Source organism: Episyrphus balteatus, chromosome 1 (genome assembly GCF_945859705.1).
Source record: "Episyrphus balteatus chromosome 1, idEpiBalt1.1, whole genome shotgun sequence".
Classification (NCBI taxonomy): domain Eukaryota; kingdom Metazoa; phylum Arthropoda; class Insecta; order Diptera; family Syrphidae; genus Episyrphus; species Episyrphus balteatus.
Genome location: NC_079134.1, coordinates 99,341,447 through 99,363,249, shown reverse-complemented (window position 1 = coordinate 99,363,249; position 21,803 = coordinate 99,341,447). Strand labels below are relative to the sequence as shown.

Here is a 21,803-nt window from a genome sequence, read left to right as displayed (position 1 = left end):
ATGCAATACGAGGAAATTAGTTAAAAAGATAAAAAGAACAAAGTTTGTTGAGCGTCACATTAGAATAATGCTTAATACGTTTTTCTGATGCTTTATGGAAAAGCTGACGCGGACCCCCTGAAATTTTTTGCGGACCCCCAGGGGTCCGCGGACCACAGGTTGAGAACCGATGGTCTAGGTGATTTAGTAGTTGCCTCTTACTCGGGTGTCTGAGGTTCGATTCCCGAAATTGAAATTGTTTTTTTTTTATTTTCTCATCTCAATAATCGTCAATAAATAAACGGTAGCTAAATAGGTCTCGTTTTTGGAGAATTTATTCGTTTTTGGATGCAATATTTGATTTTTTAAAAGTGTTAATTAATTTATGCCAATCACCGATTAATTTGCAAACTCCACAAAAAAAAAAGTATTAATGATTAATTTCTACAAATAACCATAATGTTAGAGTAAATTATTTTAATATGTGTATCGAAAAACTATTCGTTTTTTAATACAAGATATTGAAAGGCGGCCGTTGTTTAAATTAATAGTTTCTAATACTAAAACGAACGCTTCTTTGGATATGCGAAAGTTTTGAAAAAATCTGTGATAGGCCAGTCATTATGTCGGAAAAAACGACTTAGAAATGCAAAATGACCGAGAAAGCTAAATTTTGGATATGTTGTAGAGGATGCTTAAAAAAGCTTAACTTGAAGTTTTCGACCAAGATTTCTTATGAGCTTTTTCCGCCATTTTGAAAAAAAGGATAAAATTGTTTTTTTGACAATAACTCGGCTATCTGACGAGATGCGAAAATCTTACAAGGAGCTTTTTTGTAGCTTTTAACGAGTTCTACAATTCATGCATACACATTTTTTGTGTATCATGAACCGTTTTCGAGATATCGATTAAAAAAGTAAAAAATTTAGGACATGCCATTTGTTTTTTGACATAATCTATTTTTGGGTGATGAATATCGAAAAAATTATTAACATACAATTTGTAGACCACATTCAGACCTACAATGTCGTATTTTTATATTTTTTTTTGGACAAAAATTACGACTTCCAGCCGGCCGCAAAGTCGTTTAGTCCGCTCCCACCGCCAAGCAAGCCGCCCGTTCGGTTGTAAAAAAAAAACAATCATTCATGTTTTTTTTTAATGTTTATATCATTATATCAGTAACACATACATACAAATGTATGTATTTATTTAATAAATAATGAGAAGAAGATGGTAATGGTTTTTTTGTTACCTCAATTTTATTAACCCAAATTTTGTAAATACAGTATACCGGCTTTTTGTGTTGATTGTGCATTTTGTAATTTGCTTCAATCTCTATATTATTTAGTTCATCAAAATTGCAATTAGATCAGTGCCAATAATTTTTTAAAATAAAAAAATTTTTAGCAGCATATGGGTGGTTGGAAAACTTAGGATAAATGGTATATGAAAGCGGAAAAATAAATTGCCCACAAACTAATTGGTGGAAAAGGGTGGGTGGGCGAAAAAGTGTTGGTGTCGAAAATCTTGGTTTTTTACGATTTCTGTCAAAAGTAGACCTCCTATCAAAAAAAGTTAAATGCAAATCTTGGTTAAAAATTTCTTTGTTATGTTTTCTATGTATTTTAAATGTTTTTTGAGCAAAAAGTTAGTTTTTGGATTTTTGACGAATTTAATTTGATAAAATAGCCTATTTGTCAATCCAAAAAGTTTTTGATTTTTAAAAAGCTTGGAATGTAGTTACTTAGGTAGATTAAAACCTTTTATTTAAGATTGTATGGAAGAACTATACTTTTGATTTAAAAAATATTGAGAAAAATTGAAAAAAAAAAAAACGATTTTTAAGATCGATTTTTCCGTAAATGACATAATATTGGCGAGAAATAATTTTCCATAGAAACCAAATTATACTTTTCTAATGGCCTTTGACCTTCTTAAATTCAATCTAGCATTAGAATAACTCTAACGTGCAAATTGAATTTTGAACGTTCAAAACACTATTTTTGTGATGTATTGGCATGGTTATATCTCAACGTGATAGAATTTTTCTGACTAAATGTATGATTCACAATATTGCGAGACGACGAGACACAAATAATTTCCTTCTTTTTTGACACATTCTTCTATTTCCTGTCAAAAACAAACAATTACCCAAAAAAATCGTAATATTTTCACATGGCTTACGATTTAAATGACCAAGAAAAAATCTCGTCTCGCTCGCGTCTCGTCGTCTCGCAATATTGTAAATCAGGCAAAAGATTCGAGCTCAGCATACAAAAAATCATTAGAAAAATATACTTTGATTTCTATAAAAAAAAACTTTTTGACTAGTGAAATCGAACAAGGCATTCACCCGCCCCCTTTCCACCAATTAGTTTGTGGGCAATTTATTTTTCCGCTTTCATATACCATTTATCCAAATTTTTTTATTTTAAAAAATTATTGGCACTGATCTAATTGCAATTTTGATGAACTAAATAATATAGAGATTGAAGCAAATTACAAAATGCACAATCAACACAAAAAGCCGGTATACTGTATTTACAAAATTTGGGTTAATAAAATTGAGGTAACAAAAAAACCATTACCATCTTCTTCTCATTATTTATTAAATAAATACATACATTTGTATGTATGTGTTACTGATATAATGATATAAACATTAAAAAAAACATGAATGATTGTTTTTTTTTACAACCGAACGGGCGGCTTGCTTGGCGGTGGGAGCGGACTAAACGACTTTGCGGCCGGCTGGAAGTCGTAATTTTTGTCCAAAAAAAAATATAAAAATACGACATTGTAGGTCTGAATGTGGTCTACAAATTTTATGTTAATAATTTTTTCGATATTCATCACCCAAAAATAGATTATGTCAAAAAACAAATGGCATGTCCTAAATTTTTTACTTTTTTAATCCATATCTCAAAAACGGTTCATGATACACAAAAAATGTGTATGCATGAATTGTAGCACTCGTTAAAAGCTACAAAAAAGCTCCCTGTAAGATTTTCGCATCTCGTCAGATAGCCGAGTTATTGTCAAAAAACCAATTTTATCCTTTTTTTCAAAATGGCGGAAAAAGCTCATAGGAAATCTTGGTCGAAAACTTCAAGTTAAGCTTTTTTAAGCATCCTCTACAACATATCCAAAATTTAGCTTTCTCGGTCATTTTGCATTTTCAAATGTATGTATATAATGACTGGCCTATGAGCATTATTAGCCGTTTTTTATTATCACTTGATCCATATAGATCATTAATTAAAATGTATTACAACAACTACGTGAGATCTTGCTTTTCATCAGGATCACGAATCGTGATCTTGCTTTTCATCAGGATCACGAATCGTGATCTTGCAAGATCTCATGTAGTTGTTGTAATACATTTTAATTAATGATCTATATGGATCAAGTGATAATAAAAAACGGCTATTATAAAAATGGTCATGTACACTTACATATGCGTTGGAAGAGACAAAGGATTTGATTTGTTTCTAATTTGCCTTCTTAATCGTATCGTACCTATATAATTTTTGAAAATTTTCATTTTCCAAAATTAGTGCGTTTAAACGTCGAAAAATGTTGCTATAGCTGAACCAATATGTATTTTTTAATGACCTAAAAGTCAAAATTTACATACATTTAATACAATTTTGGAAAATGCGTAAGGTATTTTGTTACACATATTAAAATAATTTACTCTAACATTATGGTTATTTGTAGAAATTAATCATTAATATTTTTTTTTGTTTGTGGAGTTTGCAAATTAATCGGTGATTGGCATAAATTAATAAACATTTTTAAAAAATCAAATATTGCATCCAAAAACGAATAAATTCTCCAAAAACGAGACCTATTTACAGAGCCGGTTTTAGGGGGGGGGGGCAGCCTGGGCCGTCGCCCAGGGGCGCAAGAATTGAGGGGCGCCGCAGGCGCCCCGAACTTTTACAAAAGTTATATAAATAACGAAGTCTTTGCAATCGATGTTTTATTTTTTTTTTACATTCACAAAGGCGCCCCAATTTTTTTCTATTTTACATTTTCAACGGCGCTCGTATTGTTTGTCCTAAACTTTTTGAAGAATGAAGGCGCCCCCCAATTTTGGGTTTATTTATTTGGCTTCCGGAAGAACAATGGTGTCCAAAATCTTCGTTCATCTTTGAAGAACAAGGCGCCCCAATTTCTTTTGAAAGACTAAAGCAATCCTAATATTCCTCCTACCAATTTAATTTTTGCAAAGGTGCCCCTTTAATAATGAATAAGGAAAGAGAAGGGAGACGGACAGAATCCCGAAATTAAAAATCCAGAAAGCCCAAAATCCAGAAAACCCTAAATTCCGAAAACCCAAAAACACAAAATCCCGAAAACCCAAAATCCAGAAATGCCAAAAATTGACAGCTACTCCATTTCTCATAAAAACTACGTTTGTGTGTGAGAATAAAAAAATAGGTCTGTTCGTTGTTCCCCCCTCCAGGGCACTCTAAGTCATTTCAATTAACTGTGAAAAAAATCAGAGTTTCTCGGGTTTTCATTTTACATCGAACACCTCAGAGCTTTAGTTTCATCAGCGAACATCGAACACAGAGGAAATAACGCTGGTTGAAAAAGGAGCTACAAAAAACGCTTGACAACGAATTCGGAGCGACCCAGAGTGCCCTAGAGCTCACAACGAACAAACCTTATACTTGTAAAGGTATGTTGTTTTCGATTGGCCGTCCGGAAGCGCCTGGTATCATTAAGAAGCGTGCTGCAAGTTTTTTATTCTGCTAGTGAAAAAACAAAAACAAAATATTTGATTTTTCACCAATACAGATATTAAATTTTAGAATTGGGTGGAAGCGATTCAAAGTTTTTTATTGGATTTCAGAATGAGTGAATCATTGAGTGATTCCAATCGAAAACGACATTAATGTACCTAGTTGAAAAAGTTTTTGAAAAAATATTGTTCAAATAAAACCAACTGTACCTAATCTTTAAATGTGTTTAAACAAAAAAGTCAGAGATAAAGGTAGTCTTGTCAATTGAGCCTAAATGACATGAATAATTAATTTTTTTTTTTAAGTTAACCTTTTTAAGTTAATACACTGCACATTTTTAATAAATGCATTAACAAGTATATGAGAGGTAAGACATAATCTGCTATTGCTTTTTTTCGTGATTTTAAAAAATTGTTTTTAGATGAATTTTTTTTTAGAGGCGCCACTTGCAATCTTGCCCAGGGGCGCCGGTAGTGCTTAAACCGGCACTGCCTATTTAGCTACCGTTTATTTATTGACGATTATTGACGATTATTGAGATGAGAAAATAAAAAAAAAACAATTTCAATTTCGGGAATCGAACCTCAGACACCCACCCGAGTAAGAGGCAACTACTAAATCACCTAGACTAATACGACTTCTAAGGATACGAAAACTTTTATTTATATAAACTATTTAGGAAATATTGAATCAGAATTGACTTAAAATAGCTTTAAAGATTCTCAAACTGTAAAACGATTATCATCGATTCGATTATCGTTTTTAAAATTACAGAATGACCCCCCTGTTTTCGAAAATTTGATTAAAAAAAATAATTCAACATTTTTTCAAATTTCAAAAATGCATTTCTTCAAAATTTTATTTTTGATTTATACTAGACTATATAAATGCTTATGTATAAAAAATGTTGATAAAAAGTCGTTTGAGAGAAATTCAAAGCTTAAAAAAACGCTTCTTTGACAGATACCGTCAATAATGACTTCCGAAAAAATCTTTTTTTGCTAAAAGATAGGTGTTGTCCAAAAACCCACACTTAATTTTTTTTATTTTAATTTTGAAAAAATTATACTTTTCTAGTATTGGTGCATCACAGGTATGGTTAGATAAGGTTCTAAAAAAATTAATTCCATAGAATCATCTGCACAATCTCCAAAAACTGCTACATACCAAGTTTGAAGAGAATTGATCCATACGTTTAGGCTATACCTTCTTAAACAGACAAAGATTCGAGTCCCAGGTTCGATTCCTGTCGGGGCCTATTTTTTTTTTTTTATTTTAACAAACAAAAATTAATATTTTTAAATATTTTTCTTCAAAAAAAAACCATAATTTTCACCATTTACTAAAATGTTCATGGTAATTAAGAATATAATGTAGTTCGCCGCTCAGGATTTCAAAAAAAAAAAAAAAATAGAACAGAGCTGAGCGGCTGAGCGACGTCGCTCAGACGCTCAGGATTGACGCTCAGCCGCTCAGGATTGCCGCTCAGCCCTCAGGCGCTCAGGGTGTATGTGGCCACCAGTGGCGTACGTTGAGTTGCTGGGGCCCCGGGGCAAGACTAAATTTTGGGGGCCAAACGTAAACGCCCTCCTCTTTTTTTTTGGGTCCCTGATGTATCATTCGTTGGTCGCTAAGATTATTCTAATAATATTTTTTGGAGCTCTAAGATAATAGGTATACATTTTTTTTTTTTCAAAAAAGCAATTATTTTTGTTGGGGCCCTGAAATAAATATAAAGCTGCTCACCGATTCATTATGCATTACACTGAAGAATATAATTTGTCTGTCTTGTGTTCGAAGTGATACATCTGCATTGTCTCCGTAAGGGGCCCTAAGGCATGTGGGGGCCCCGGGGCACTGCCCCGCTTGCCCCAATAGTGTGTTCGCCCCTGGTGGCCACCCCCATACATTTTCATACGTTCTAATTTGGTTTCACTCAAGAATTCACTCATTCTGAAATCGAATGGAACAGGTCACGTCGCTTCCACTCAATTCTGTCTTTTTTTTGTGTTTGTGAAGTTTCAAGTGTCAAATATTAATTTTATTTTGTTTCTTGAAAAAAAAATTATGAAAATTATTAAAAAAAAAAATAAATCTGAAGACGGCGATGAAGAAGAAAATGGAAACAAATCATTCCATTGCATTAAGGTACCCATTTTAATTATGTAATTAATTTTAATTTCAAAAAACAAAAAATTTTTGAATGACAACAAAAAAAGAATGATTGAATATTTTTTTGTTGACATTTAAGTGTTCGTGTAGGTATTAGTGCTTCTGAATTTAAATCGGAAAGAGAATTTCTCTTCTGAGAAGCGTTTTGTATGTCAGTTTTGTGCGAATAAAACGCTTTCAGAAGGCTTCTGAATGATTCCGGACGCTTCCGGACTGCCAATCGAAAACAACATTAGTTTTGCCGCTCAGGATTAACGCTCAGACGCTCAGCCGCTCAGAACGTGGATGTACCCTTAGTCAGCTTACACGAAGCCTCAAGACGCTTGACTCTTTCTTCGAATTTTCTTTTGGTAATCATTCTATGAACTGTGAGGCGCGTACTATTACACGATGCCTCTTGAGTCAAGGACTCAAATTTGACATTTCTCTTTTGATTTAAAATTTGTTGTAGTTGTATTGCACCAAGAAGCAAAAAGAAATGAAAGGGAATGTTGAAAAAGGAAAAAGTGGAAAAAGAATTGTCGAAAAAGAGTCTCAGTCTCTCCGTCCGGATGATTTTTTGTTTTATCTATTTTCTCTTTTGCACTCATTAGTTTTGAAAAGAGGCGCACTTCTTGAGGCTGCGTGTAATAGCTGACTTAAAAATTACGGTAGCTGACATTGCGTCGGCCCAGAATTACAAGGTTCTTAGCTCCATTTTTACCAAAAATGAGTTATGGGTATCCATGGTATAAAAAGAGAAGGTATGATCATTAGAAAAAACTCTGTATCGAGAACTGTCAAAACTTAAAAATGGCTACTTAAGGTTTTGACAGCTGCCCATTGAAATTGTTGTTGTAAACAAATTTGTGTTGGAAATTGTTGTTGCTTTTGACTGTGCCAAATGCCAAACGTCAAAACCTTATTACCCCATTTTGTAAGATGGCGGCTCTAATGATTATACCTTGTCTTTTTATACCATGATGGGTATCGTTGGATTCGTATTTTTAAGCGCTATCGCTATGAGCATATGGGCATGTACCATAATTTATCCTATAAAGCGTAAAACACAAAAAACCAAGGTCCTAACAACCAAAATGTAGTATTTTAACAATTACAAGGTTTTGTGTAGCTAAATTATCTGAGAGAACTTTGTTATTTTCTTTTTAGTCAGTAAAAAATTACCCATAATCTAATTGACATAGAATTTTGTGTTTCTTATTTTTGTATATAGAACCTTCTACGCTGAGGGAAAAAAACAACTTAAAATCAACGAAAACCACGTTGATTCAAATATTTTTCAGAATGATTTTGCGTTGAAGACTAAAATTTTAAAATCAAAGTAGAACATCGTTAGTTTAAAGTGGTTTACCGTTATAGAACATCTTTAAATCAAAGTTGTTTCAACTTAAAAAAAAGCATCAATTTACTAAAAAAAAAGAGAAATGGGCAGCCGCTGGGTATCGACCCTACAACTCTTCGGTTACTAGGCGAATGCTTTACCAACGAGCTATCTCACTGTTGAAAATTAGAGTGATAAAATGCAACAAAAGCTGAAGTCCGACAAAAATAAAGAAAATTCTTACGTTGTTTAAATTTTATTTTGAAGAAGTTTCATGGTAATTTTTTCAACATTAAATCAATGTTGAACATTTTACATTTTACGTTGCGTTTTTTCCCTCAGTGTAATTGTTATCAAATTATCGAAAACAAAACAAATTACTATGGGAGGGTTCTATGTTGTTGGGTAAATTTTTCAGAATTGTAAAACCTTTAGTTAATAAAATAATTAAATTAATACCATTTTTTTTAATGTTTAACAACTCCAATTTACACAGAGCCTTACCGAGATATTTTTCAAGACTTTGAGCTCGAAAAATCTTTAAGCTTTTGGAGTTAGGTATATTATTTTAAAATTAAATTCAAATATGACTTAGATTACAGCTTTTTCTTTTTTAATTTTAAGAATTTAAGTAATTTTATACATAAAGTACCTAAAAATACTGCATACAATTACGCAAATACTATTTTTTTTTTTTACTTAAAACTATGTTAAAATCAAGTTTATATTTGATATTCATTTAAAAACCGATTTCTGCTGCTTTTATTAAAGTTTTATATAGCTTTATAAGCAATCTCCATTTATGCTTACTTAACAATTACATGGTTCTATGTGATGGTACATAGAACCATCTCCGAAGTTTGAACTACTTGAAGTGGCTTATAGAACTTTGTGAAAAAAAAAATTAAAATTGCAATTAAAAGAAAACCACTTCATAAATAAACAAATTTATTATTATTTACCTAATTAATTATATTTAATCAATTATCTATCGTTTGCCATCATTCAAATTTAAATTAATAGTCATTTAATACAAAATCCGAGCATCAAAAACTTAAAAGTTGAATAACTCAAAATAGGGGTCGGTGCACATGATAGAACCCTGTAATTCTGGGTCGACGATTGGTCGCCAAATTGCCATGTTTTCACAATTTGGCGACCAATGTCAGTTTGGACGATATTAACTTTTTATGTGTAGTGTGCTGTATTGTAAGAACTTTTTGTAACTCAATTTCAGAAGGACAAACGTGACTCGTAATTCATTTGAATAGATATGAACTAACTAAGCTATGTGCTGAAAACATACTATGGAAAATTATTTCTAATGCAACATTTAATAAATTCGAAAAAAAAGCAAACAGACAAAAACTATCTTCTTTGAATAACTTAAAATTGTATGAATTATTACAGTTACGAAACGATATGGGGTGCTGTTTAAAATTATTTCTTAATCATTATTTACGAGTACCTTTTACCATATATAATTTAAAGCCCAAACATATTGAAGAAAATATTTAAAATGTCTTATCAGGTCGTGCATGCACGCGCGGCCGGCGGCGCCGTCGAATCGTTGGGCTCTTGGCCGAGTCGTTGGCACACGATTATTTAATGCTGACATTGAACTTGATTCGTCAGCTGTCTAAAATATTTAGAGCTGAAGACCATTGACCATTATTACAACATTAAAAGGGTTGGTGCATGCACTATAAGACAGACACTATGTTTACGTGATAGTTTTTTTTCCATGGGGCATTAAGAAGGTTTTTAAACAATGACAAATTGTAAAAAAACATCATACCTTGCATACAAATTGCAGGATGCATTAATATATTTATAAAAAGTATAAAAGCCAAAAATTGAGCTTTAAGTGAAATCATTTAGTAAACAAAGTTGATGTGATTGGACATGTCTTTAAAGGTATAGTACACTTTGCATTTTATTTAAAATCGAACTTCATTAATGGATTTTTTTGCTTAGTTTGCAATACTTAGCACTTTATTTGCAGTTTCTTTAGCTGAACTGGCAGCTGATTTTCCTTATGGACCATCAGGATGGAAGCCAGAAGGGGCATCTTTTGACTTACCTAATGAAGACTTTTTTACACAGCCCCAGATAGCCCCACGTATTGAACTCGAGATCACGAAAGAACGTGTTGATCATGCTGGACAACTAATTCAAAATGCTCCTCAAATTTCTACAAATAATGCTTATCTTCCTTCAGATGAAGCTGATCAGGTTTTAATTAAAGACATTATTCGAGTTCAAGGACTTCCGAGAAGACCTTCTGTGCAGTTCAATGGATCTCCCCATCTAAATATTAGAGAGTACTATCGCCAACGTCAAGGCTCCAGGTTTCGACAGCCACAACAATTCTTGTCGCCCATTAAATTTCCTTCAGTGCAAAACAAAATTGTTGAGCAACCGTCAGCTCAATATAAAATTTCAAAAAACCAATTAGTTGGCGTTTATACGAATCAAGCACCACAAGAAGAACTTAATAAAGAAGAGGATATTGCTGAAGGTTTCGTAAATAAAGGTGAATATTTCGTTTTGACACCAGAGAGGACTTTGCAAAAGGTCAGTTATAAAACCTCACAAACTGAAGAAGAAGCGCGGACGAATGCGTTTACCGCCGAGTTGAAGTACACACCTGTTGAAAAAGTTGAAGGGCCATTGTATAAATATAATGAGCAGGGACAACTGGTGCGAATATATAAGAAATAAATATAATGGGTTAAGTTAAAATAGTATTTATTTGAAAATAGTCAATTTATGCATACAATTTTAATAATCAATTAATGTTTTGAACTATTAATCAATTTTAATTAAAAAATTTTTGTAGACAATTGAATCATTTATTTTCAAAATATGATAAGTCCATTTGCTCAAAAAAAGTTTCTAACAAATTATTTAATTAATTTAACAAGTTTTAGCGTTACTTTAAATGCAAATACTATTATACAATTTTGGGACCAATTACAAATTTTACTGTCTCTTCGAAAAAAAAACACCCTTTCAACTAAATTTGGGACTTATCAAGCAAGAAAAGCACTAGTTAACCTCTTGAAAGCATGCTGAAAACTATGAGATTCGCAAAATTTTTTTTTTCTTGAACAAAGTTTTCTAGACCGCATTCGAACAAAATTCACTCTTGGTGATTTATGGAGTGCAAAAAAACTTTCATCGGTCCATTAAACTTCGATCCAAAAAAAATTAGACTTGCCACCGTGCTTTTTTGCGAATCTCATAGTTTTCAGCATGCTTTCAAGAGGTTAACTAGTGCTTTTCTTGCTTGATAAGTCCCAAAATTGTGTTTCCTAAGTCTCCTGGAAATCTTTGCTTTCTGATGAGGAATTCTTCCCTAGGGATTTGATTTCCAGCTCCATGATATAAGGGTCCAATCTGGGATTCAAAGTGAATTCCACAAAAAAAACTTGAATTTTTTCTGTCTAATTTTTTGTTTTGTACAGATTCATGGCTGATTCTACTCAGTATTCGTACTTTTGTGTTTCTTTATTAGCTAGGACATAATTTGACGCAAACAAATCAGTTCTTCATTGATTTGTTTAACAGGTAACGGGAATTTTAACTTGTAACAATAAATGCCCTAATTTCAATATTTAATTGCGAAATGTTTCCAATTTTGTTTACGAATCTGAGCCTTAACATGTTCAACAGTTGGATGCATGCTTAAAATAAGCAAAAGGTATTACTTTACCTTACTAAAATTGAAAAAGAATGCTGGTCAAAATACTTATGCCGCTCAAAAAATAGCACTATCTTCTAATACAAAAAAAGCTGTCTGAAAGCCAAATTTCACTCATATCACTTACTTTGACCACCGTGAGATTCACCATAACATACTTAATAAATAACCATTAACTTTACCTATATTAAGTTTAAACGTTAGAAATTATTCTTATTAGATCGAGAATTTTAAATTAGTCAAAATAATTATGCCGACGACTGTAGTTCCGAATTTCATCATTTCTTGAAAAATTAAATACCCTTTCACTCAAGATTATTTTGTACACTTTATAGATTATAATCAAGAAATGATGAAATTCGGAACTAGTACCACAAAAACTGGGAAAAAATTGTTACACAAATGAAAATTGGTAAAAATGTTTCATTTATAACAGAAACCAAGAATCCAAACAGTCTATGCAAATATTTTATGTGAAATTGTGTTTTTTTTTTGGGAAATAGGGAAAACCCGCGATAAGTCTGATAAAATAAGTTTTATAAATGGTTGGTTTTGAGATAGAAAGCAAGAATAAAGAGTTTTCATAAAAAAAAATTAGGTGAAAGGGTGTTTTTTTTTCGAAGAGACAGTAAAATTTGTAATTGGTCCCAAAATTAAAATTAATTAAATTAATAATTATTAATTCTTATACCAAACAAAACTTTTTCACCAAGTTTTAAAAATTAATAAAATTTAAGTCAGCTTTTATGTTACCTTTCTAACACATAACTGAACCATCAAAAAAACACCCTTTCACCAAAAATATTTTTGAGAACTTTATGAATTCTTTGTCCCTGCTAGATCTAAAACCTCCATCCCGAATTTCATCAGTTTAACATGTTTTTCACATGGGTTTCGGTTATATTTTACCTGTTGAGGTCAAAAAACAAGCACCCTTGTTTTTAATCAGCAAAACTTTTCTTATAGTAATCGTATTGACTTTATTTTTATGTCATTAGATTCAGCATCAAAAAATACCTTAAAACATGTGTCATATGATGATATTCCACAAACATTTTTGTTCACTATATATTTGACCTTCACCCCCTCCCTTTTGTCCGCGAAAAAACACCCTTCCACCCAATTTTTTCTTATAGACTTTTTTGTTCTTGGTTCTTATTCCAAAAGCAAACGTTTTGCCAAGTTTCATGAGTGTAACAATTTTTTCTTTTTTAAATGCTTATTTTACCTGTACTATTTTGAAATATTTAAACTTTCATATTTGGGGAAATATTCATATGCTAATTTTTAAGTTTTTTTTCTAAAGAGCAGATGGTTTTCCTAATTGCATCAGAAATAAATGTTAAATAAAAATAAAACTCTTTGCACCATAAATTATTTCACGAATGTTTTAAAATGAAATGCTATTTCAATAAAATGCACAACTGGGGTCGCACGTACTTGCTCTAATGGTAAAAGTTGCTCTTATCATAAAAGTTTTATTAACAAAAATTAGGGAAAACTATAATTTGACTTTATTTAAGCATACAGGGTGTTCGGTAAAAAACGTATAAGCCTGAAATGGCTTATACTAAAACCATATACTGTACTAAAACCAAACAGAAAAAATTTCTTTCGCAACCAGTTTAGAAAATATTAGCTTATTTTCGTTCAGTGTATTTTAAATTTCATCATCTTACGTTTTCGTTCACCACAGCCTTTTTCTTTTTTTTATAATTTTCTACAATAATTGACTTAAACCATTAGCACTTAAAAATTTGTATAGCTGTTGCACATTTTCTTTGAAAAAATATTGAAATTAGTTTTTCGATGCAAAATGTAAAAAAAAATATTTTATGAAAAATGCATGGATTCCATCAGTTTTTTTGATCAGTCATACTTTAAATGAATTCTTCTAATACATAACCGTCAAAACAAAGTGTTATAACCGTTGAATAGTGGCTATAAAAAAGTAATTTAACTTTTTTTTTTATTCCTTCCTCTATGCCCCTGGGCATAGTTTTACGCGGCGTACACGTTTCACCTCCAAAACCCGCTCATTTAACTTTTTTGCAAAATTTGGAGTTGAGAAGTGATTTTTTATGGCGACTCTTAAGGCCCCAACCCATAGAATCCGTTGCGTCCGTTGCGTCAATCAATCCGTTGAAGTTGACGGATGGGACAGAAAGGGTGACCCATAGAATACGTCGCATGACGGATTGCTTTTTCACATCTCACTCCAAATTCCAAGGTGTGCTCGATATTGTTAACTATTTTCGTCGTCCTTTTTTTATAAAATAAAATGCGCGACTAGATTTGATGTACATAGGTACTTGCTCTTCAGTTTAAAACAATTTTTAATAACAGATTATCATTTGTAGGTATGACTTTGGCATTGTAAAATTGAACTCTACAACAGAATTTAGATATTTAATTGATATATATTATTGGATATATCATAAAATGTTACTTGTATTGCAATTTCTTTACAAATAAGCAGTGAAAGTTCACAATTCATAAAATCGGAGAAGAAAAGAACACAGTTCTTAGTTCTGAAATTCTCCGGTGTGCAATCAGAAACAGAAAATCGAACTGGCCTATTGTTGACAACCAATGTCAAAGGATACGATGGATGAAAAAGTAGAAAGTTGGGCTACTTCTTCCGTCGAATCCGTCGCTTATGGGTCGCTTCCAATAAGAACGTGTGTATTTTATAGAGCTGTCAGTTGAAAACTTCGACGCAACGGATGCTATGGGTTGGGCCCTTTAAATACCCACGGAATAATGTCCCGTAATTTTTGTTTGTTTTTATGCATGTACTAAGCCACAGCATCAGTTGAAAGTCATTAATTGTTATCTTTTAATGTGGTTCAGTTTTATAAAAATTACATCGGTAATTATTCGGTAACATTTTTGGTATCATATTAAAGAGGAAGATGTCAAAAAGCAAAAACAAAAAAGAAATTTCTACCCGTTAGGGCCCGTCTAGCTTTTATCGTCTTTTATGTGAACCTAGTTTTGTGAAAATAATTGACTGTTTTAATTAAAATTTTTTTTTCAAATTAGCAGGATGTATTCTTGTAATGGCTTAAACGTTCTATAAAAAATTCCTGGGCATCAAATTGATTCCTTTAACCGTTTAGAAGATAATCGTATCCAAATCGCATTGCGTACGAGTCATAAGAACACTATTGAAATCAGTGGTCATTGGTTTGGATACGAATAACTTCTAAACGGGTAAAGCAATTAATTTGATGCCAAGGACTTCATCTTCAGCCTCTACATCTTGCATATTTGAAAATAATGAATTTTCAGTGAATTAGAAAACTTTAAAAAGTAAAAAATGTTTTTATAATATCATTTAACTTTGACCTCGAATATATTTAGAATGGTTAGATAAATGAAAAAAAGTTAATAGGATATTTTTTGTGCAGGAATCAATCATGCGCGTTTGATTATTATAATTTTTCAATTTGTTTCAAAATTAAGAACAAAAAACGAATTTTTAAAGAATTTTTAGACCTCAAATATCTATTAAACGGTTAAATAAACGAAAAATAAGTATGAGGCCTTTTTTGTAGATCGTTCAATTTTCTACAAGAATATGTAAAGAAATTTGCAAAAAAGTCGATTTATAAAAAAAATGATTTTTTTGGTAAAAGCTTGATGTAAAAATGGAAAATTGCGAAGCGGAGGACCTTCCCATTGTACTATGATTTTTTTGTACTTTTTAATGTTTTTGAAGGCATCAGCACTGGTCTATTGATATAAAGAGCTCATATTTGTTGTGTCAGTGTCTAGCAATCGATTTTTCCGAGTACAAAATCAACAAAAAAAAAATCGATTTTTTTGATCCACCCTAATGTACATGTATTCTTCATGTTTATATAATTAAATGCCTCTTCACAAAAAATCCACAAAAAAGAAAGTTTTTTTGCACTTACTAATAGATATAACATTATAACCCCTTAAAGAGGCAAAGTCAAAAAAATTGATGACGATCAATTTTTTCAATATTTCGTGTGTTTTCCGTTTGTTGCAAAAATGCCTTATTCTTTCGTGCTTGTTATGATTTAGCCACTCACCACTAAGCTTTTCCACCAGTTAGTACCTTTTTCTGCATCATTTCGCAAAGAATCCCCAAAGAGCGTTATTTGTGGAATTCATCGCCGGAAAATTACCAAGCCTGTTTTTCTTACTTAGGAAGGACGTGGCACTTTTAGCGTTATATTAGAAAGCCGTAATACTGATTGATTAGTAATCAATGCTTACTGTACAGAAAAAATAAAATAAATATAGTTTTTAGCGTAACAAATTTGTGAAAATTTTCATCGGTCATAATCATGTGGCCACATACTGTATATATCCTAACAACTCGAGCAGAAGATCATGTGTTAATTGTAATGCTTGTCTTTGTCTAGATCTACTAATCTACTCATGAGTAATCTAGCACTTCTACGAAAGGAACGCGGCTAATTGCAATTGCATTCTATAGGCAACACTAATAAAGAATTCAATCGTACATAAATCTTGGATTAATAAAAATTTTGCAATGAATGGTCACTTTGGAGGGTTTTGGCCACTGATATCTGAAAATCAATTTCTTGTGGTCAATCTCATATACATACAATCCATGTATCTTCCTTTACGAGTGAAATTATTTAAAATCAGCCTATTCCTAAATAATAAAAAAAGAATACAATTTTATAACTTTTTACGCACGTCACGTATTCTGTATTATAATTATTAAAATTTAAATATATGTACATGTGAATGTAGTTGGCATAAAATAATATTTTTTATAAAAAATAATATTTAAAAACTAAATGTGTACAAAAGTTTGTGAAATTTTGTAAAATATACAAAAAGAGTGCTTAACAAGTAACTTTTTTAAATTATGGCAATTGGCTTTACTGTGTTGTTTTGTGTGTATTCAATTGTTGACAGATTAAAAAGAAAACAAAAGAAAAAATGAAATATTGTACACAAAGAGAAACTTGATAATACAATTGTTATTGTGATGTTGAAATGAAAAAATAAACAAAAATAAAATTAAAACAAAAATACATAAAAATAAATTCACACAAAGGAACTGTCCTAAAACCTTTCACACAAAATGTCGACAACTTTAGGTTCTTTTCCTTTAGAAGGATACTAGAATGGATAATGGACAAACCAAGTAAATGATGATTAGTTAGTCTTTAGTTGTATCCTTGGTATTTGCTTTGAGCATTGGAGTCGTAGCCACTGAATCCACCTTCACCGCGACCGCTAGAACCACTGTTCTGAGCACCACCATTGTAAGCGTTTCCAGTTTGTTCGTAAGTAATGGTTGGACGGTATCCATTTTGGTCGGCTTCATAATCGACAACTTGCTTTCTGCCATCAGGTAACAATACATAATAACGTCCAACAGTTCTATCCCCATCCCGGGATTCCATGTGACCGAAGTCATTGCCGGATTCGTAGTCTTGAACGTCGTACTTGAATTCATATTTAGCTGGACCATAGTTCTCTTCCTCCTGTCCGTTGCCATAGCCATTGTTATTGCCAGCACTATATCCTGAATTTGGATATCCTTGATTGGCTGAATAACCACTTTGTTGCTGTTTTGAGAAGATGGCTGAAGTAACACCTGGAGCAGCATACGAGTTTTGTGGTGCGGTACCAGAGGTTTGACTTCTTTGGGGTGGTAAGTAATTGTTAGCAGGTGATTGGTATGTTTGAGTGGGTGGTAAGTAATTATTTGTTGGCTCAGCAGATTGTTGATTAGGTGGAAGATACGAATTCTGTGGAACGGGAGGTTCGCACCTTACTAAGGCCACACACGCCAAAACAGCTATCGTTGTAAAGCACTGTAAAAGCAGAAATGCAGCATAAAATAAGATTGAGTAATGTTGGAAAAAAGTGAATGGTTAAATATAATTGGTAAAAGAGCGGCAGTTTGGCTTAATTATGGTGTGATGGTTATTATATTTTTTGCCAGATGGTGATTGTATAGAGAAAATACATCAAAGGAATCAGCACAATGCACAAGTGATACATTTATCAATACCGCACGTTTATTGATGTTTATTTTCTATTTGTCATTATGCAAGCATGGATCATGGTAAAGCATGGGTATGGGTATAGCATGAGTTATTTTTAAGACTCATCGTCTTAACGAAGGTGTTTTATTTAAGAGCCAAATAAAAAATCGATGATGAGATTAAGTTTAGGATAAACAATGGCATCCTTTTAAATGTTATTATTAAAGCAAATATAACTTGAAAATCTAAGCTCAAAGTACTTTTAGAATGTATATATTCAGTAAGATAAACTGGTATATATGAGCTTCTCTTAAATACATATGTTAGAGGTATGCAAACTATGCATAGCAAATTCAAATGGTATCATTAAGTTTTGGTATAGGTTTGCAATGCTTATTTATTATTTTATTCACAAAATAAGTTTAAAAATAAGAGAAAATAAGTCAGGTAATGGTTATCCATTTTTCATATTGATTTGTAATTTTGAACATGTGAAAATATGGAACAGCAAGAAATAATCAAAACACAGGGCAAAATTCACAAAATTGATATTATATACCATTCTTTTTTTTTTGAATACCTATTATAGAACCACTTTATTCACTGAATGTTCTTTTTTTATTTAAGGAATATTTTGTGTTTCTATTTAGGATAATTTTGTATACAGACTTTTTAAAAAAACACAGGTATTTTATACATACCTTCATTTCGTATTTTTAAAACTTAATTTTTATCACAAAACTCAAAAGAGTTAAATAATCCTTATTGGTCTTCTAACGAAGATGGTTAAACAAGATTTGATACTGATCCACATTCAGACACCAGTATTTATATCTCAACAAATATACATTAAACCTTAACGCGCCACTTGCAGCGCAAAATCCCAATCATCATCTTCCAAGTACAGATCTTCTTATTCACAAATCTCTCAACAAATAAAATAAAAACAAAAATCTTAGCAGAAAAAAAAAAACAAAAAGAATAGAAAAACGAACGGTATAATAGTTATAATAAAAGTTTAGAGGAAAAATCTCACAATGAACGTTACCACTTGCATTCGTTAATGTTGTTACTATAAAATAATAAACATAATAATATCGGTATCACAGTAACACATCTTTTGAGATGCTTCAAGATGCAAAAAAAAAAAATTAAACAAAGAAGAGCAACACTTTTGTAAACCCAATATCCATTTACCTACCTACATCCACACAATAACAGTTGAAATATGTTTAGATACATTTTCTTGCTGTTACTTTTCTCAAGATGTTTTGGCTTAAAAGTATCTAACCAATCAAATAAGACCGTCAGAAGAGTGTGGATCTCACGTAGGTTCATCGGATCGATGCGAAACTCAATGATGGGTACAATACAATTTTTGGCTATGGTTTGAAGATACAAATGCACTTAGTTTAGACAACTGCTAGGGCAGACTAAATTACAGTGGATCTAGTGCAGACACTTCTAATGTCTAACATGCGATAGTAGATGTGTGGCAGTGACGAGTATTTTGTTGTTTATATTTTTTTTATGGCAGATTCATACACTACACTGAATAGTGAAGGTGTTTATGTTTAGAGTATAACACACGACGCTATCAAAATCTTTTTAGCTAATGCCATAGTAGTTTAGACCGTGATCGGATTCGGTACAAAATCTGTTTTTTGTCTTAATATTTGGGGTTTGAAATAATTTTGTGCTTTTACTAGCCGAATTTATTTATACTCAGTACCAGGCCACCAATTTTGTTGTTTTGTTCGCTAAATAAAAACAAAACACTGTTAATTGTTTTTGCTTTGTTAATCAAATGAAAAAATGAGTAGCTATTGAGTAGTATTAGAAAAAAAAATCAGCTGCAACAAACATATAAAATACTTCAATATTTTAAATTCGTTTTTTAAATACCTGTCAATACAAAAAAGAAAGAATCTAGATTAGGTTAGGAATAAATGGCTGACGACTGTGACGTCACATCTAAGAATGGCTCATTGTGATGCCACATGAACCTGTCTGTAGAATCGCACCTTTTGAAGCTTTGAACCGGAATGGACTTTTATGATTTAAGGCGGTGCAGATTGTAAAGGGTCACATTAAAATAATTCTGCAAGCAGCGAGAATATTTGAAAGTTTGTGATGTGATTTCATCACATCACAAACTTCAAAAATTTTGCATAGGAAAACTGAAATGATAAATTTTTAATCACTTCACAGTTTCACAGATCAGGAATTGACCCCTAGATCAGCTATACTATTTTCATTCATGTCTCTATGTTCCAGCACCTAACGGAGATAAAACGACAATTATACGGGTAATGAAAGATTTTGTGGAGACGGATAAAATTTTCTATTTTTCTACCATAAGCGAGCAGTAAATTTAAGAATTTTGGGTGACATGAACTTAGACCTCCTATCTTATAGTTCAGACATGGATATGACGCTTTGCAACTCACGGATTCAAGTTTCTAATGTCAATGCCTATTACAGAAACATTGTCTTGATCAAGTGCTCGGCCGTTAATTAAAAGTGAATAGCCCGATCAATCTAGAAATTTTTATTAAAGTTAATTTAAGTAAAAATTTTTTTAGTGCAGTTAGGTTCCTTTGATGGAGGAGAAAATAAAACCACAGTTTTACACCAAGATTTGATATGGCGTATCCCCGAAAATGACCCCTGACCCCTAGGTAGTACGGAAAAAGTGATTTCAGTCGAATTTAATAAAATTTTAGTATGTTGTAGTTCATGTGAAGCTCATTACAACTCTCTATGGGTGCAACCCCCTTGCCCCAAGTATACCCCCTCCTTAGTCCCCTTCTTACCCCCTTTTTTACCCCATTTGTACCCTTTTAATGGGTTGAGTACGATACTTAGGCGCCCAGAATTGATAACGGTTTTTTGAAGAGGAGTCCAATAAAATAATATTTTTCTATAGAAGGGGTGGTCTATCTCCCCCCCCCCTACCCCGTTTAGGTGGGAGGGGCAATTTTCTAAAAAAAAATATTTAAATTAAAAAATTATTAAAAAGCAACGGCAACACTTACAGCTATGAATGATACCATTTTCAAAAGCCAGAACTGCACACTTGATTTTAATTTATAAAACAAGTTATTTTAATGAATTGTTTTTGAAATAATCGATTTTTCAGTGTTCAGTGTTTTTTAAAAACTTTTTTTCCAATATTTTGACTTAAAAATCTAATATTTCAAAAACAATTCATTAAAACTTGATTTATAAATTAAATTAAAGTGTGCAGTTCTGGCTTTTGAAAATGGTATCATTCATAGCTGTAAGTGTTGCCGTTGTTTTTTAATAATTTTTTAATTTAAATATTTTTTTAGAAAATTGCCCCTCCCACCTAAACGGGGGCAGTGGGGGGTAAATAGATCAATCCTTGTATAGAAAAATTATTGAATTGAACTCCTCTTCAAAAAACCGTTATCAATTCTGTGCGCCTAAGTTATCGTACTCAACCCTATAAAAGAGTACAAATGGGGTAAAAAAGGGGGTAAGAGGAGGTATACTTGGGGCAAGGGGGTTGCATCCATAGAGAGTTGTAATGAGCTTCACATGAACTACAACATACTAAAATTTTATTAAATTCGACTGAAATCACTTTTTCCGTACTACCTAGGGGTCAGGGGTCATTTTCGGGGATACGCCATATCAAATTTTGGTGTAAAACTGTGGTTTTATATTCTCCTCCATCAAAGGAACCTAACTGCATCAACAAATTTTGTACTTAAATTAACTTTGATATATCGTCGCCCTAGTATTGGAGTGCCGTATACGCCAAATTGCATTTTTTGAACTAGGTATGCAGTCGTATGTTTTCGAAGTTGCTCTTTTCAAATCTGCTATCCGTT

The 21,803-nt window shown here is 32.1% G+C and overlaps 2 protein-coding genes and 1 long non-coding RNA gene across 5 annotated transcripts; 2 read left to right on the top strand and 1 right to left on the bottom strand.

The window, feature by feature from the left end:
• Positions 1–9,110: 9,110 nt before the first annotated feature.
• Positions 9,111–11,090, top strand: LOC129905971 (uncharacterized). Its single transcript, XM_055981600.1, has 2 exons — positions 9,111–10,146; positions 10,207–11,090. Exons 1-2 carry the CDS (start codon positions 10,135–10,137, stop codon positions 10,951–10,953), a joined length of 759 nt encoding a protein of 252 aa, XP_055837575.1. The 5' UTR covers positions 9,111–10,134; the 3' UTR covers positions 10,954–11,090.
• A 6,025-nt stretch (positions 11,091–17,115) lies between these two features.
• On the bottom strand, positions 17,116–21,149 carry LOC129905972 (pro-resilin). Of its 2 annotated transcripts, XR_008770680.1 has the most exons (3): positions 20,982–21,149; positions 20,760–20,927; positions 17,657–17,769 (listed from the first exon to the last, which is right to left on the bottom strand). XR_008770680.1 is itself a non-coding variant. In XM_055981601.1 (2 exons), the coding sequence occupies exons 1-2, from the start codon at positions 20,997–20,999 to the stop codon at positions 17,116–17,118; spliced, it is 672 nt and encodes a 223-aa protein (XP_055837576.1). In that variant the 5' UTR covers positions 21,000–21,126. The 2 variants fall into 2 exon arrangements, 1 of the variants encoding a protein (XP_055837576.1); XM_055981601.1 differs by lacking the exon at positions 20,760–20,927 and having other exon boundaries at positions 17,116–17,769; positions 20,982–21,126.
• LOC129905973 (uncharacterized) lies at positions 17,126–18,922 on the top strand. Of its 2 annotated transcripts, XR_008770681.1 has the most exons (3): positions 17,126–17,235; positions 17,304–17,606; positions 17,676–18,922. It is a non-coding gene; the product is annotated as an uncharacterized LOC129905973 (long non-coding RNA). The 2 variants fall into 2 exon arrangements; XR_008770682.1 differs by having other exon boundaries at positions 17,304–18,922.
• Positions 21,150–21,803: the final 654 nt, after the last annotated feature.